Source organism: Antechinus flavipes, chromosome 4 (assembly GCF_016432865.1).
Source record: "Antechinus flavipes isolate AdamAnt ecotype Samford, QLD, Australia chromosome 4, AdamAnt_v2, whole genome shotgun sequence".
Classification (NCBI taxonomy): domain Eukaryota; kingdom Metazoa; phylum Chordata; class Mammalia; order Dasyuromorphia; family Dasyuridae; genus Antechinus; species Antechinus flavipes.
In genome coordinates this window covers 174,392,487-174,409,024 of record NC_067401.1, presented here as the reverse complement: position 1 = coordinate 174,409,024, position 16,538 = coordinate 174,392,487, and the positions used below count along the sequence as shown (strand labels likewise).

Sequence of the window (16,538 nt, the reverse complement as noted above, 5' to 3'; positions counted from 1 at the left end):
CCAACCATTACGAAGATATGTTCTGAGAAGAACAAAACAGTCTCTTGAATGTAATAAAAATCACTTAATAATGCAACAGCCCTTTGCAATAATTAGCAATGTTCTCTAAAACAATTGTGTTTTCCTGAATTCCTTAAATTTTCTTGGCTTATTTCAGTTGCCCCAGGCACACAAGCAAGCTATCTGCTCTCTATTGCCTGATTTCTCCTTAATCTGAAGTAATTGTCATCTTTTTAAAAAAAATTTCATAGTCTAACTTGTTTATAAACAAGTTATTTGTGTAAATGAAGTCATTTACACACTTTCCCTACTAAACTGTGAGCTATGAGAGATCAGGAACCATTTTTTATCACTCCATGTATCTTTCTTACAAGATTTAGCATAGTATCTTGCACATTATATGCACTTAACAAATGATTGTTGAACTAATTAATTTTAGTATTTAGTTTTTAATTTAATAATTTGCCTACAATGTACTAGATATCCTGCTGGGTGCGGGTGATAGAGACAAAAAATTAAATAATTCCTGGCCTCATGTAGCTTATATTATGTTGAATGAATGAATGAAAGCACCTAGAATTCCCCCTGCTATTTGCTAAGATATCAATTTTGACACCACATTCAAGTACAATTCTCTTTTATATTGTGCCTGTATCGTTTCCTACCTTTTCCTAGCTATAAAATCTTAAGTGAAAAAAGATAACCAATAGGACATTGAATTGCAGTGACCATGGAAATTTTCTTCCAGGAAACTGAAAATCTGATGAATGCAGAAGAAAGATGTGAGGGACTAATTAAGAGCAAGATTCAACTGGAAGCTAAAATTAAAGAGCTAAGTGAGAGACTGGAGGAGGAAGAAGATACAAATTCTGAATTAGTTGCCAAGAAAAGGAAATTGGAAGATGAATGTTCATCACTCAAAAAAGACATTGATGACCTAGAACTGACTCTGACTAAAGTAGAAAAAGAGAAGCATGCAACAGAGAACAAGGTGGAACCATCATGCTAGGAAAAGCCTCTTCTCATGGTAGCCAGGCATGAATCTCATATGGCAGGGAAGATAGGAAGTACTATTTGTTTCAGCTACAGAGATACAGGGGAAGTGGAATCGCAGAGAAGCCCACTCATCTTTGCTCTGGCAAAAACCCTCCACCTCTGGCATTAAAACAGGAAATTGTGATATGGCAACAACACCCAAATTTTAAATGAGACATGCATATAACATACCATTATGAGTAGTTGTAATTTGATATTTCTTTTAAAAAGTATTTGTTCATTTAATTATATGACAAACTACAAAAAAACAAAGGAAAGAAGAAAGGAAAAAAAACATTTGTTAAGCACCTATTATGGATCAGCTCTGATCTATGTGATTTACAAATATCTCATTTGGTCTTCATGATAATCCTGGGAAGTAGTATTATCATTATCCTTATTTTTCAGATGAAGAAACTGAGTGACTTACTCTGAGTCATAGATCTAGTAAATGTATAAGGTCAGGTTTGAATACAGATCTTCCTAACTCCAGGCCCAGTGCTTTCTCAGTGCCTATTGCACTACCTAACTGCTTATATAATGGGAAAATAGAAAAGAGATGGGGATAAGTTGATTATGAAACCAAAAATCAAATAAGAATTCTTCATTGTAAGTACATGTTGAAAATGCTGAAAATACAATTGTATTTTCACTTGGAACTCAAGAGAGTACTGTGCCACAATGCAAAAATAATACAGGATTTGGAGTACATGGGACCTAGGTTCAAGCCAATTCAGCTTTCTCAGCCTGAATTTTCTTTATAAATATATAACTTTTTATTTACAAAATATATGCATGGATAATTTTTCAGCATTGACCCTTGCAAAACCTTCTATTCCAAATTTTCCCCTCCTTCCCCCCACTCCCTGCCCTAAATGGCAGGTAGACCAATACATGTTAAATGTTAAAGTATGTGTTAAATACAATATATGTATACATATTTATACATTTATCTTGCTGCTCAAGAAAAATCAGACTTAGAAATAGGGTAAAAATAACCTAAGAAGGAAAACAAAAATGCAAGCAAACAAAAACAGGAGGAGTGGAAATGCTAAGTTGTGGTCCACACTCATTTCCCATGGCTCTTTCGCTGGGTATAGCTGGTTCTCTTCATTATTGAACAATTGGAACTGATTTGGTTCATCTCATTATTGAAGAGAGCCACGTCCATCAGAATTGATCATCATATAGTATTGTTGTTGAGGTATATAATGATCTCCTGGTTCTGCTCATTTCACTCACCATCAGTTCATGTAAGTCTCTCCAGGCCTTTCTGAAATCATCCTTATAGTCATTTCTTACAGAACAATAATATTCCATAACATTCATATGCCACAACTTATTCAGCCATTCTCCAATTGATGGGCATCCATTCATTTTCCAGTTTTCTAGCCACTACAAAAAGGGCTGCCACAAACATTTTTAAAGATACAGGTCCCTTTCCCTTTTAAGATCTCTTTGGGATGTAAGCCCAGTAGTAACACTGCTAGATCAAAGGGTATGCACAGTTTGACACCTTTTTGAGCCTAGTTCCAAATTGCTCTCCAGAATGGTTGGATCCATTCACAGTTCCACCAACAATGCATCAGTGTCCCAGTTTTCCCACATCCCCTCTAACATTCATAATTATCTTTTCCTGTCATCCTAGCCAATCTGAGAGATGTGTAGTGGTATCTCAGAATTGTAGACAACATAGCTTCTAAGTTTTTTTCTAGCTCTAATTATATATAATTTATAGTTGCAATGCACATTTATATAATTTTATCAGTCTTAACAAAACTTTTTCCTCACAACCCAGTGAGGGATATAGACAAAGTGATATCCCCTTATAGAGTTCCCTCTACTAATCCCCATCCTGCACTTGGAATGGTAAATTGGGTCCCCAGAAGGAAAGCAACTTGTTCAGGCTTCTAGGGCTAATTCTAGGGCTGGTTTTAGTATTGTCACAAAGCCATACATACTTTTGTGCTCCATAATTGTGTGCTTCACAATTAGACACTAAGACTCTATTAGGGTTTTAGAAAAGAAATTTAAATCACAAAAGCAATGACCCTAAACTGGGGTTATACTCCTGGCACAACTGTGGAAAGTCTTCCTGGGGCCCACTGGTACCTCACAATCCCTGTCACTATATTTTCTTTTCTCTCTTTGTGGAGTCTTTTCCACCAAGTTCAACTTAGGTGCAGTTCCCCACTGGGCAGAAGTCCAGCTGGGCTCCACAGGTCTAGGCCTCTGTTTGAGTCCATAGCCAACATATCTAGAGACATCACACTCCCTAAAGCTATTTATACTTGAATGACTATCACACAGTATTGTCTGTTTTCTTTTGGTATCTTCTCACTCCTATTTCAGATGCTTCCGTGGACCCCCATAATCTACCACTGCAATGGCCATATCTCTTCTGGTAGATGTCTCTGCTCTAAACTATAGCTCTACAACAGCTGCAACAAAATTATTCTTATAGATGCCTTAGGGACTTCAGTACAGCTAACCTAAAGGAAATTCAGCAAGCGACATAAAGGCAAGTACAGTTTTAACTAGTAAAGTCTCCTAGCCCTAGTTGCCACATGGACACAACCATGGAGGGAGGGAAGGACTCTTCCTAGTATGATTCCATCCTGAAGATAGGAAAAGACTTTTTCTTCCACTATTCCTATTTGGCATCTTGAAAGTTGTGCATTAGAGAGACCTCAGCAATTGAAGGTCCCTTCTTTAACTGGCTCTAAAATTCCATAGACATAGTTTTTCTAGATCATCAAATAATCGCGATGACTATGACCAAGAAGTAGACTTAGCCCAAACTTTCACAAAGTTCAATTAAAAGCAAGCAGAGCATGTCTGAGTATGCCCCCTGAGCCTGCTCAGACACGCCATTACACTCGTCCATAATTGTGTGCTTCACAATTAGACAATAAGACTCTTAGGGTTTCAGAAAAGAAATTTAAATCACAATTTTCTTTCCTTGGCAAATTGAGTGGTTTGGGGGATTTTTTGCAGATTTGGAATGAATTTCCAACTTATACATGAAAGGAACTATCATAGTATATTATTCCTAATAAGGCTTTGCTTGAATACTATCACATAGGAGTAACCTTTAACTCTTAAAGCTGACAGTCATTCCTCTTTTAGACAGCTGATTATTAAGTTTTTCTTGACATCAAACTTAAATTTTGTATCTTCTTTGTACCTTCTACCCACTGCCCCTGAGTCTGCCCTCTAGATCCAAAATAAAAGAACAAGCCTAACTATTCTTTCCAAAAAATAAATCTTCAAAAATTGGAAGAAAGCTGCTATTTCTTCCCTGGATCTGTTTTTCTCCAGGTTAAACATGCCATTCTTTCAATAGATGATCACTTCTTAAACTCAAAGCCCTTCACCATCCTGGTTGCTTTTCCTTAAGCTTATCATATTAGCCTTTTTTGAAAACAATTATCTAAATGAAGTTATTATAAGGTCAAAGTACAGTGAGATTATCAGAGCCTTGTTCATCAAAACTGACTTCCTAATATGTCCCAATTATATTACCCCATTGCTTTAGCTTTGGTGGCTTTCTACTGCATACTGCTAACCTGAACCAAATTGGATCTAGGACACATATAGTGATTGGAATTCCTGTGATCTTAATCTGTCACTTAAGTCACTGATTAGAGAAGAAGCAGATAAAATTCAGGTTAGTCATCAAATGTAATTAAGCTATTAACCATTTTGATAAACCTTGAGAAATTTTCTGTTATATCTTGAAAACTTGTCCCAGAAAGATAATTTTTGTCATCAGGTCAACTAGTACCTGTTTCGGTACCACAGAGAGGTGCATCATCAACAACTATTATTCTTTTCTTCCTCTGCCCCTTAGTGGAGGACAGCTTCTATAACTCTACTGCAATATTTCTGAGAGTAAAAGCAGCTTCTTCCTCCTTGGATCATCCAGATCTCTTCAGGAAGAGTCTCAATTTTTTTTTCAAACTCTAATTGTATAACTGTCCTTTTCCTTCCTTTCTCCTCTGTGTAATGCCTTAAGGTATTCTGAATAAAAATTCCTCTGTGTCCCTGCAGATACCTATAAAATCTATTTCAATACCTTGACACCTAGAACAATACAGCATAGCATGAAATATCCATCAGTACATAATAGAACCATGATAATCAGCCCAGGAAATCACCTTAAAGTTCCATGCACATAAAAAAAATTATTTATATACATACATACATACATATATAGATAGATAGAGAGAGAGAGAGAAATACACATACATTGTGCTTCTATTACAAGCAGTAGGTATCGCATAATACAAAGTATTACCTGTTAGTCTCTGTCAAAGATGACAATTTAAAATTATATGTAAAATACATTATAACCACATCTAATAAGAGCACATACACATTCAAAAAACAAAAGTAAATGTGCATAATAGCAAGTAACCATAAAGCAATCATGAGAATAAGCCTATAAGATAACAAGTTAGAAAAACTATGTATAGATAGCTAATTCAGTAATTCAGTAATTAACATATCTACTAATACATAAGCATCCAAACAGAAAAAGTTATTGCAAAAGAATTGTTCTGATTCATAAAAGGAATACAGTAGACTCTCCAATCACAGTCTAAAGAAATTGAACAATATTAATTTTTTCCCTACTGGACCTCTGTGAACTAGGGTATCCAAAACTAGAGAGGTTCTGGGAGAAATATCTCTAATGGGAAGTACAACAGAAATGTCTTAGAGGAGCCCTCACATATACCATGCCCTCTGGACTCATTGGAAGAGGAAAGAATCCCCATTCTCTTCCAGTCTGAAGTGATGGTGATCCCAGAGAGAGTGCTCACATAATCCTGTTACCATGGCAATCCTACCTCCATGTCAACTAGATCTGGGAGACAACTAGGAGAACACAGGAGGCCTCATTCTGGTTACATTGGCCTCTTGCTGTATTTCCTTTACTTTAGCAAATCAGATCAGAATTGGTGGCGGCATTTATTGGAGTTGTTGTAGTTGGGGCCTGAACCAGTTGAGTCAATTGGAAAAGATAGCATCTGTTGGAGCAGCAGTGGTCAGTGGCACCATCTGCACTGGGAATGAAGAGACACTGAGGAAAAATGGACAAAAGCACTACTTGCTAAAGAGAAGACAATTTAAGGAATTGTAACTGTCTTCAAGTAATGCTGACTTGGATTTAACTAAGAAATAAACACTTGGGACGTAGCTGGGCACCTGCCTAGCAGCGCGGCTACACCTCAGAGAAATTTGGTGAGGGCTCCACAAAAAGACTTCCAGTGCCAGTAGTTGTGAGGTACCCCTCAGCCAACAATGTGCTGGTAATGTTTAACTCTCCCTTAACCCTCTCTCCCAATGTATGTATAACACACTTTTGAAGTTTGATCTGCTTTATTAATATATATTTTCTCCATCACTTTCTTTCTTTCTTTCTTTCTTTCTTTCTTTCTTTCTTTCTTTCTTTCTTCTTTCTTTTCTTTCTTTCTTTCTTTCTTTCTTTCTTTCTTTCTTCTTTCTTTCTTTCTTTCTTTCTTTCTTTCTTTCTTTCTTTCTTTCTTTCTTTCTTTTTTTTTAGGTAATCTGGGTTAAATGACTTACCCAAAAACCAGATTTGAACTGAGGACTTTCTGACTCCAGGGAAGTGTTCTAACCATTTTACTACCAAGCTATCCCTCTCCATCACTTTCTTATGTCTAGACAATTAACAAAAGAATCAAAGCTTTCATGAATAATATTTGCTGATTTCCAAGGTATAAATGCTCATAATAAAAATTTAACAATTGGCTTTCTCCAAGCAATTTGAGCTAGTGCCAACATACACCACAAGTTGTTCTCTACATACATGCCCCTCCACCTTTGTTTAAGTTTGAGCTTTTAAGTTTGAGCTTACTCTCCCCAGGGAGTTGTATGTGCAAGGGGAGAATATGCTCCCAATTTAGGGGGAATGATTTATACTCACTTTTCTTGTTACATCTTTTCAGTAAATTCCTTTTCTAAAACTTAATGGGTTATGACTGGCTAACCAAAAATGAACAGATAAAAAAAATTAATAGTTAATAAGTGGTACAATACATAGAGCACTGCACTTGGAATCAGGAAGATTCATATTCATGAATTCAAATCCAGCATCAAATATATACTAGTTGTGTGACCTGGGCAAGTCATTAACCCTGTTTGCTTCAGTTTCCTTACCTGTCAAATGAGCTGGAGAAGGAAACAGCAAATCACTCCAACATCTCTGCCAAGAAAACCCCAAATGGGGTTACAAATAGTTAGAACTGAAATGACTAAATAACAAATTATCAAAGATGAGCACATTTTTTGGTGGTAAGGATAGTTTAGGAAGGACCTAAAAATCCAATCCTTCAAGGTTACCTCAAAAGCCTAATCTACCACTTCAAGTACAGATTGAGAATGGGAAGAGGGATTGCTACACCTTTTTTACAATGGAAAAACTGAGTGTTTCTAGTAAATATTAAAGTTGTGATTTGAATTCTGATCTTCTGACTCCCAAATTAGTGTTACTTTTACAACAATGATAAATTGAAGTAATAATTGTTAACTATAAATAACAGTTCATAGCATAATTCCTTTATAAAGTATACTTCTTTAATATATTAAGATAAAAATTCATTTGTCAAAATTCTATTTATATCCAATTTCTGCTTTGTAAAATAAGGGGGGAGAAAGACAAGGTGGTGAACTAAAGATGTCTAAGTTCCCTTCCATCTGTAATATTCTATGATTCCAAACTTTTAAGAAAGCATCTTTTGTGTAAAACGAGTTATCATATGTTATAATGGCATGTCACTAGTAATTTGCTGGGTTATGTGATTGAGTGTTACATAAAATACTGAAGCAATCATGCCCCAAAACAGTCATAAGCTAAAGTAAGTAGTCTCTGTTTTTCTAACGATGGGTTTCTGAGCATGCAAAGCTTTTGCTCAAAAAGAGTAAATCTGTTCCTGGAAAGTTCAAACATCATGCTGGTAGAGGAGTATTAAGAGAAAAAAAAAGAGAGAGAGGGATAATAAAGGGCTACAGAAAGATAAGAGTTCAAAAGATTCAATGGAACCAGGTATTTTAATTGTTTCTTTATTTAAAATGTGTCAAATTTCTTCCAGGTGAAGAATCTTTCTGAGGAGATGACAGCTCTAGAAGCAAATATTTCCAAACTAAACAAAGAAAAGAAATCTCTTCAGGAGGCTCATCAGCAAACCCTAGATGATTTACAGGCTGAAGAAGATAAAGTCAACAGTCTGATCAAAATGAAAGTTAAACTTGAACAGCAAGTAGATGATGTAAGTTGAATATTCAGTGGTCAAATGATGCTGAATAGAAATTATAGTATCATCATCATATACATTTGAAAACTACTAAAATTCAGTTTTCAAGTGAAAAAATTCCAATTCAATATTTACCTTTTTTTGTGGCAATGAAAAATTACATTTTTTCCCCCAGCACTGTTATTGAATAACTTGAATTTCATTCATTCAAATCATTTGTATTCTACTGGTTAGGGGTTTCCAAACTGATTGAATGTTGTGGTTATACATAGATCTCCAACACTTTCTTCAACTTATTTGAGACCAAACTGAGTAAATATTAATTGTAGAGGAAATCCCTCTGGTTAAATTCATTGCCCATATCCCTTAGAATGAAAAGTATGTAGATGAACACATTTTTGTTGTTCAGTCAATCTAGTTCTTCATGACCTTGTGGATATATTACACCACTATGGTCTATCCATGAGTGGTTTTGTTTGTTACTTTATTTTGGCAAAGATACTGGAGTAATTTACCATTTCCTTCTTTAGCTCATTTTATGGATGAGAAAACTGAGGCAAACAGGATTAAGTGACTTACCCAGGGTCACACAGCTAATAAGTATCTGAGGCTGAATTTGAACTCGTATTCCTGATACCAGTTTCTATCCATTGAGCAACCTAGTTACATTAACATTTGAGTCTCCTTCAGGGCCATAATGTGTGTTGATGATGTCACTCTATGAATAGAAGAGGGAGTTGAGTGTGAGATAGACCCCTCCCTGCACATAGCTGTAGGGATAACTCAGAATAGAATTAATTTCTTTTCTTTGTTTTTTGTTTTGAAGAGTTGTCTGGTGTATTTTGTTTTGTTTTGTTTTTTTTTTCTTTTTTAATAATAATAGTTGTTGTTTTTTTTCAAAATACATGCAAAGATAGTTTTCAGCATTCACTCTTGCAAAAGCTTGTGTTCCAAATTTTTCTCCCTTCCTCCTTATCTCTTCCCTCCCCTCTTTCCACCACTAGTCTGTTGGAATGTAGCATTAATTTCTTTACTGGCTAACCTGCAAGTGGATGTGGGTGGGAGGTATCTCCAGTCATCCTGGATCTATATCTTATCACTAGACTCAGAGAGCTCCAGACTAGAGATTGAGGCGGTTGACTTTGCACATCTTTCCCTCACTAAAGTCCAGTTCACTGCTTGTCATGATATTATCCTCCCCAGTAACAAAAAACACCACCACACAACAGCAGCAACCTATAAGGAGCATGCATGTTCTGGGTACAGGACAGAAGGAATGATAGAATCTTAACACTTAGAACTGGAAAGAGTCATAGGTTTAACAAGATAGAAGCTGTAGGATCTTTAGAAATTACTTAATACAGATCTCCATTTCACTGGGTTGAAGGAGGAAACAAGTAGGTCTGGATAGGCTCATTCCCTGCCTAAGGAGAGCTGCAGCCAACAGATATTAAGAGATATAAGGGGTCCTAGAATATTTACACAAAAACTGACTTCCAATAACTACCTCCCAAAAGACATGATGTTATTTTCTAGTAGAAAGAACTGGATTTTTAGTTCAAAGGATCTTAATTTGATACCTGGCTATGCTACAGAATATCTCTCTGACCTTGCACAAGTCAATAAAATTCTCTAGGTTTTCTTATCTGTAGAAATGAGAGAATTACATGAGATGATCCCTAAAGCCCCTGCCAACTCTAAATCCTATTATCCTATAATCCTATAAAATGGACTAGTTTATGTCCCCTAGACTGAACTTAATCTCTCTCTTTCTAGCTGGAGGGTTCTTTGGATCAGGAAAAGAAGCTTCGAACAGAACTAGAAAGAACAAAGAGGAAACTTGAAGGGGACGTGAAGCTAATGCAGGAATCTATCATGGATTTAGAAAATGACAAACAACAAAATGAGGAAAAAATGAAGAAGTATAAAGTTGATCTTTCCATTTTTGTATCTTTGAAATTAAGTCTGAAAGTCAAATTTCAAAGTCTAGATCTGATATGCTTTTGAATTTTTGCTAGGAAAGAATTTGAAATCAGTCAATTACAAAGCAGAATTGAGGATGAGCAGGTACAGAGTTTGCATTTACAGAAGAAGATTAAGGAGTTGCAGGTAAATTTTTTTTTTTTAATTCTTCTTACCAAGAATTTCTTTTTCCTATATTTATCTTTCCTTTATCCCAGTTCTCCTTTTCTCTGCTCTGCTTGCCTTTCCACTCCTCTTTCCCCTGACCATTGCTACCTCTTTTTAATCCAATAAGTAAAACCTCAGCTTATTCTAAAACAAATTTGGGAGCCCTCCAGTTCTCTTAACAACAGACTGCTAGACATCTTCATCAGGAATCTAGTATATGGCAAGCACTAGACATTTGGCTTACCAAAAAAGAAAAAAAAGAATAAAAGAATAAAAAGGAAAGGAAAGGAAAGGAGGAAAAAATAGTCCCACATTTTTTCAGGGATGCAGCTTGCAAAATGACTAAAATATATATATATATAATAAATACAAGATAATTTCTGGGGGAGACACTAGAAACTAGGGAAAAGAAAAGGCCTTATGTAGGAGGCATAAATTAAGCTGTATTTTGGAGGAGGCTAGGGATTTTAATGGCTGGAGGTAATTCTAATGGCTAGATGTCAATATAAAAAATGAATGCGTGAAAGAATGAAGAATTTATTAAATGCTATGTGCTAAGCACTGTACTTAGCATTGGTGATACACATAGAAGACAGTCTTTGCATTCAATGAACTCACATTCTAAAGGAAAGACAACATATATGACTAGTTTCAGCTGTAAGTCAGATAGAAAGCTCCCATGATCTTTAGTCTCACTTCTTGCAGGGAGCATATAAAGAAAGATGCTGGATTTTGAGTCAGGAAGATCTGAGTTCAAATCCTATCTCAGAAACTTACTAATTATATGACCAGGATCAAGTCACTTATCAGCTCATTTCCTCAACTGTAGAATATGAATTATAATAAGCACCTTGCCTAGGATCAAATGAGATAATATAAAGATTTTCAATTGTTAAAGTGATATATAAATGATAGCTAATCATACTTGTAGCAGTAATAGTATTTTTCTCTCTCCAATCTATTCTCTATACCTCTCATAATATTCTGAAGACACCAATCAGATCAGAAGATCACTTCCTTACTTAAAATTAGTTGTTCAGTTATACCTGACTATTGGTAACCCCCTTTGGGATTTCTTAGCAACAATACTGAAAATTTGCCATTTCCTTCTCCAGCTTATTTTATAGATGAGGAAACTGAGACAAACAGTATTTATAGTGACTTTCCCAGAGTCACACAGGTAGGAAGTGTCTGACACTGGGTTTGGACTCAGGAAGAGGAGTCTTCCTGACTCCAGGCCCTGCGCTCTATTCGCTGCTCCCTCTGGAATAAAATACAAACTCATCTGTCATTTAATGCCATTCTTAATATGGTTCCCCTGTGTCTTTCTAGCTTTATTTTAAACTACTAGCTCTTGCTTATACTTTCCAGTCCAGTTGGTCCACAGGGTGCTCTCTATAAACATCATCTGCCCTCCTGATGTTGTTTTTACACAGGTTTTCTTTGCAAAAGTGGTTCTCTATGTTTGAATTGTACCCCCTTCCCCTTAGAATCTCTCAGATGCAACTTCGTAAATAAGAACTTTGTTGATCCTCCTCTGTCAGTACTCATTCTCTCTTGAAATTGCTTTGTATAATTTTATGTATACTTCACATTTACCTTTGCACATGTATTTCCCCAAAAGAATGTAAGTTCATTCTGTTTTGTGCCTCATGTATATAACATAGTGTCTTGTACATAGTAGAAACTCAATAAGTGAAAAAGGAATACATTCCAATGTTCAGTATGTTGGAAAGTGCATGGACTTGAGTCAAAGAAATGAAGAGATCTGTATTTATATGCTCCTGGCATTTATGGCCTGTGTGACTTTGGGGCAAGTCACAGCCTCTGTTTCTTCATCTGTAAAATAAGAAGGTGGATTCTTTCTCTCTAAAGAGTTAAAATCCTATGGAGCATTGTAAAATGTTATAAATGTATGTTGAATTAAATCTGTTTGAACATTTTAGGCTCGGATAGAAGAAATGGAGGAAGAAATTGAAGCCGAGCATACAATTCGAGGAAGGATTGAGAGGCAACGCTCTGATCTCTCCCGGGAACTTCAGGAGATCAGTGAGCGCCTGGAACAAGCTGGTGGAGCAACTTCAGTTCAGGTGGAGTTGAACAAGAAGCGAGAGACAGAATTCCAGAAGCTGCGCCGAGACTTTGAAGAGGCCACCCTTCAGCATGAAGCCACCGTAGCGGCCTTCCGCAAGAAGCATGGGGACAGTGTAGCAGAGCTCCAGGAGCAAATTGACAACCTGCAAAGGGTCAAGCAGAAACTGGAGAAGGAGAAAAGTGAATTGAAGATGGAGGTCCACGACCTGGCCAGTAATGTAGAAAGCATTTCCAAATCTAAGGTAGATTCATAGGTTTTAGAAAACCCCACAATTCTATAACACTATCTAGTGTTTAATAACAATAGCTAGAATGTATATAGTTCTTATTCAGGCTTATAAAACACTTTATTCTGTGTGAGACAGAGGAGGAGACAAGAGACAGACAGAGAGGAGAGACAGAGGCAGAGACACAGAGATAGGGACAGGAATAGAGAGACACAGAGACAGAGCGAAAGGAGAGACACAGAGAGGAGAGACAAGAGACAGAAAGAAAGAGACAGAGATAGAGACAGGAATAGAGAGACAAAGAGAGACAGAGATAGAGAGAAAAGAGAGAGAAAGGAGAAAGACAGAGAGAGGAGAGACAAGCAAGATGAGACAGAACAGAGGCACAGAGGTAGAAACAGGTAGAAAGAGAGATAGAGAGACTGAGAGAAAGGAGAGAGAGGAGAGGAGACAGAAAGAAAAGAGAAACAGAGAAAGAAAGAGAGAGATAAAAATACATCACTGTTAAAACACTTTAATGTTATTTTATTTGTTCCTCATAACAACCGTCAGAGGTAGGTATTTTAATTGTATAAATGAAGAAACTGAGGCAGAAAGAAATTAGTTGACTTCTCCAAGGTCACAGAATCTGAGGCAGGATTCAAACATTGATCAACTTGGCTCCAAATCTATCAATTGCCTCGGCACCTAATTGTTAGTAGACATTTCCAGAAACTATTGCCATATGACAAATCCTAAATGGAACTCATCTCACTATCCTACCCTTCCAATTGGCCCGCTTTTGTAAGCAGTATACTGATCACCTAGAATTATGAAAACTTTCCAAGCAAACTGAAATTCACTGCAGCAAACTATCTTTCCTAAGACTGGGAAGTCAATTATTGTTCCAACTCTTAGCATAGCAGAAAAACTATGAAGCGCTTCCCCTTCTGAGGTAGGTTTGGCTTAGTTTCAGGGTCTCATACTAATTTATACCATATATATCTATGCTTTCCTAACTCCTTCCTAGATTCACTACTTTATGTGTGTATCTAGCTTCTGTGATCTCCACATCTCTTAACTGCTTTCTTGATCTCAATCCACTACTCCATACCAATATCTGAATTCTATGTGATATACTTCCTGATCTCTTAAATGTACTTATGACCTACTTCCATGTATCTGCTTTTGGCTTGTATTGGGCTCCTGCAGCCCATTGATACACCTTAGCATTACATTCAGATGAGGCCATCATCATCCAAGCTGGGTGGCAAGTGCAAATTAAAAATACCATATACAATGATAGTGGCAAAATAATTTATCCACTATCCAAGCAGTGTTTTGAATGATTCATTCAGATTTGTACTTTCCCCCCCCTTATTAAAACAGCCTTACAAGGTTGGCATTACAAGTTTTAGTTATCCTCAGTGTTTGTTAATGAGGAAGTAATCTCCAAGAGCTTAGGTGACTAGTCTAAAGTCACCCCAGTAGGAGGTGTCAGGCCCAGAATTTGAACCCATCTATATCTTCTGATTACAAATTCAGTGTATTTTCCATGAGAGGAATGTAGCATGGAATGTTGAAAAAATCCCTGGTCTTAGAAAACATGAATTTAAATCCTAACTTACTAGTATGTTATTGTGGGTCATTCATTTAAATTCTCTGTAACTTAGTTTCCTCATTTGTAAAATGAGAATGATGATAATACTTACAGTATCTATCTACATCAGTGTTGTTATGAAAAAGGTGTAAATCCTGTGGTTCTTTTGCATAAACGTGAACATAAGCATGAATCATTAATATTTTAATAAGTATGAGGATGAGAATTTTACTCAATGAATAAAGACATTTTTCTGATGTCTATGATACATGTCCTACTTTACAACTGAGAAAGGTAATGTCTTTCTCTCTTGAAAGAAGAAAAAGAAACAATAGTTATCAACCCATCCTCCCCTCCCCCAAAAGAGTTATAAAGATATAAGTACCTTCTTTGTAAAGGTGAACAAGTGTCATTCTTGGTTGATGTGCTCAGTTTTATGGAACTATATTTTTTCTTTCTGTTTTTTGTAATAAGAAATGATTCTCTGAAAAAAGAGAGGGAGAATATATTGAGAAATGAAGATGAAGTAAAAACAAAAGACTGGAAATTTTTCTTTTAGAAAGGAATTAATTGTGATAGGTTTTGAATTCTCCCTGATGTTGTTCTGGTCATATGACAATGTTTTGTTTTGTTAATTTTTTTTTTTAATTTTCCTTTTCTGTCTCTTTTCTATTCCATTTTTTATTTTGTATTTAGTTCAATTTTAAAAAAGAAAAAAGAAACAGAAAATAAAAATTATTTAAAAATGTTTATTAGTGGTAAGAATTTATAATTTAAACTTCAATGAAAATAGATTTCTATGATCTTGACCTAGAAAATGAAGTAAAAGTTAATCAAAGTCTTTGGTTCCTGAGGGAAAAAAAAGAAATGAGAGGAATTTACAAGTATCTGCCTTTCCAAATTTTAAAATGTCATGTGAATATTTTTTTTAAGTTATTTGAAAGGCAGAGTTAGGCGATTTACCTAGAGGCACATAACTATTAAGTGTCTGAGGTCAAATTTGAACTCAGGTCCTTTTGACTTCAAACATCAGCGCTCTATCCACTGTGTTAGTCAGTTGCCCCAAATTAAATACTTTTTAAAAGAAAATTTGTGATTATTTTATACATATTTTCTATCTCTTTTGTGTCTCTCCTATTTCTTTTCATTCATTATTTCATTCATTATTGTTTCTTCTTTTCCTTCTCTTTTTTCCTATCATACCTTTAACTAGAAAGAATATAGAACTGAAAAGAAGCAGGGCATGGTTGATTGAAAGCAAACCTTAAAGTTGGATAGGCCTGGTTTCAAATCCCACCAATATGCCATACCAGGTGTGTGGTCTTGAGCAAGTTATTTAATAACTCAATGCCATTTGTAAACCAAAATATGCTATCGAAATATGAATTAATCTAAAATGTATACCTAATCTTATAGCATTTTTAAGCCATTAAAACTTTGTATAAGCTGTTAAAGCTTAAAACTGCACTTAGACTTCTGGAACACAGTTTCATCAACAAAACAGGCTGGGGAAGAAAATGGCAAATCATGCTAATTCTTTGCCAAGAAAATTTCAAAGGGAGTTCACAAAGGGTCAGACATGATTGATCAACTAAACAATAACAACAACAAAATATTTCTAAATAAAATTTAGTGGTTTTTTCCCCTTAATTTTAAAAGCCAAGTGGAACTCTAACTTAAAAAGTATGGAGAAAGTTAATTCAGTTGTTATCATAGATTAATTTCACTAGGATATAGCTCTTCAGTAGAAAAGGGTCGTGTTACTAAATTATTGTATATAAATCTATTTTCTCTTCCTCAGTAAGTGAAAAAAAACTTCTTATAGACAGGATTCTTTTAAATGAAATAGTACCTGTCAATGTGTTTTAAAAAAAAACTTTTTAAAAGAAAATCTGTGATTTCATTGATACCTGGTAAGCAAATTTTCCTCTACCAAATACTTTGATTCAGTTCTTCTGGTTGAGAGCTACTTGGAACACTGGAAGATGATGTGATTGCCCTGGATTATACACTATAAGTACATGTGTGAAGCAGAAATGGGACCTGTCTTCCAGACTCTAAGATCAGGTTTCCTTCTTCTCTGCAATACCACTTTTCAATAAACATATGGGTTAATGTTTTGATGAATTAATTCAGCAGAATTGGAATATTGATTTGTTGGGGGAAAGGGAGAAGTTCCACAATATCTGACTT

At 35.6% G+C, this 16,538-nt stretch overlaps 1 protein-coding gene across 1 annotated transcript in view; it reads left to right on the top strand.

Moving 5' to 3' along the window:
- The window catches only part of LOC127560724 (myosin-13), a 72,402-nt gene that overhangs the window by 34,698 nt on the left and 21,166 nt on the right, over positions 1 to 16,538 (top strand). The window contains exons 21-25 of the mRNA XM_051995549.1: positions 749 to 991; positions 8,154 to 8,330; positions 10,092 to 10,237; positions 10,334 to 10,424; positions 12,392 to 12,781. Of these exons, the coding sequence (XP_051851509.1) occupies positions 749 to 991; positions 8,154 to 8,330; positions 10,092 to 10,237; positions 10,334 to 10,424; positions 12,392 to 12,781 (1,047 nt within the window). The remainder of the gene's footprint in view (positions 1 to 748; positions 992 to 8,153; positions 8,331 to 10,091; positions 10,238 to 10,333; positions 10,425 to 12,391; positions 12,782 to 16,538) is intronic.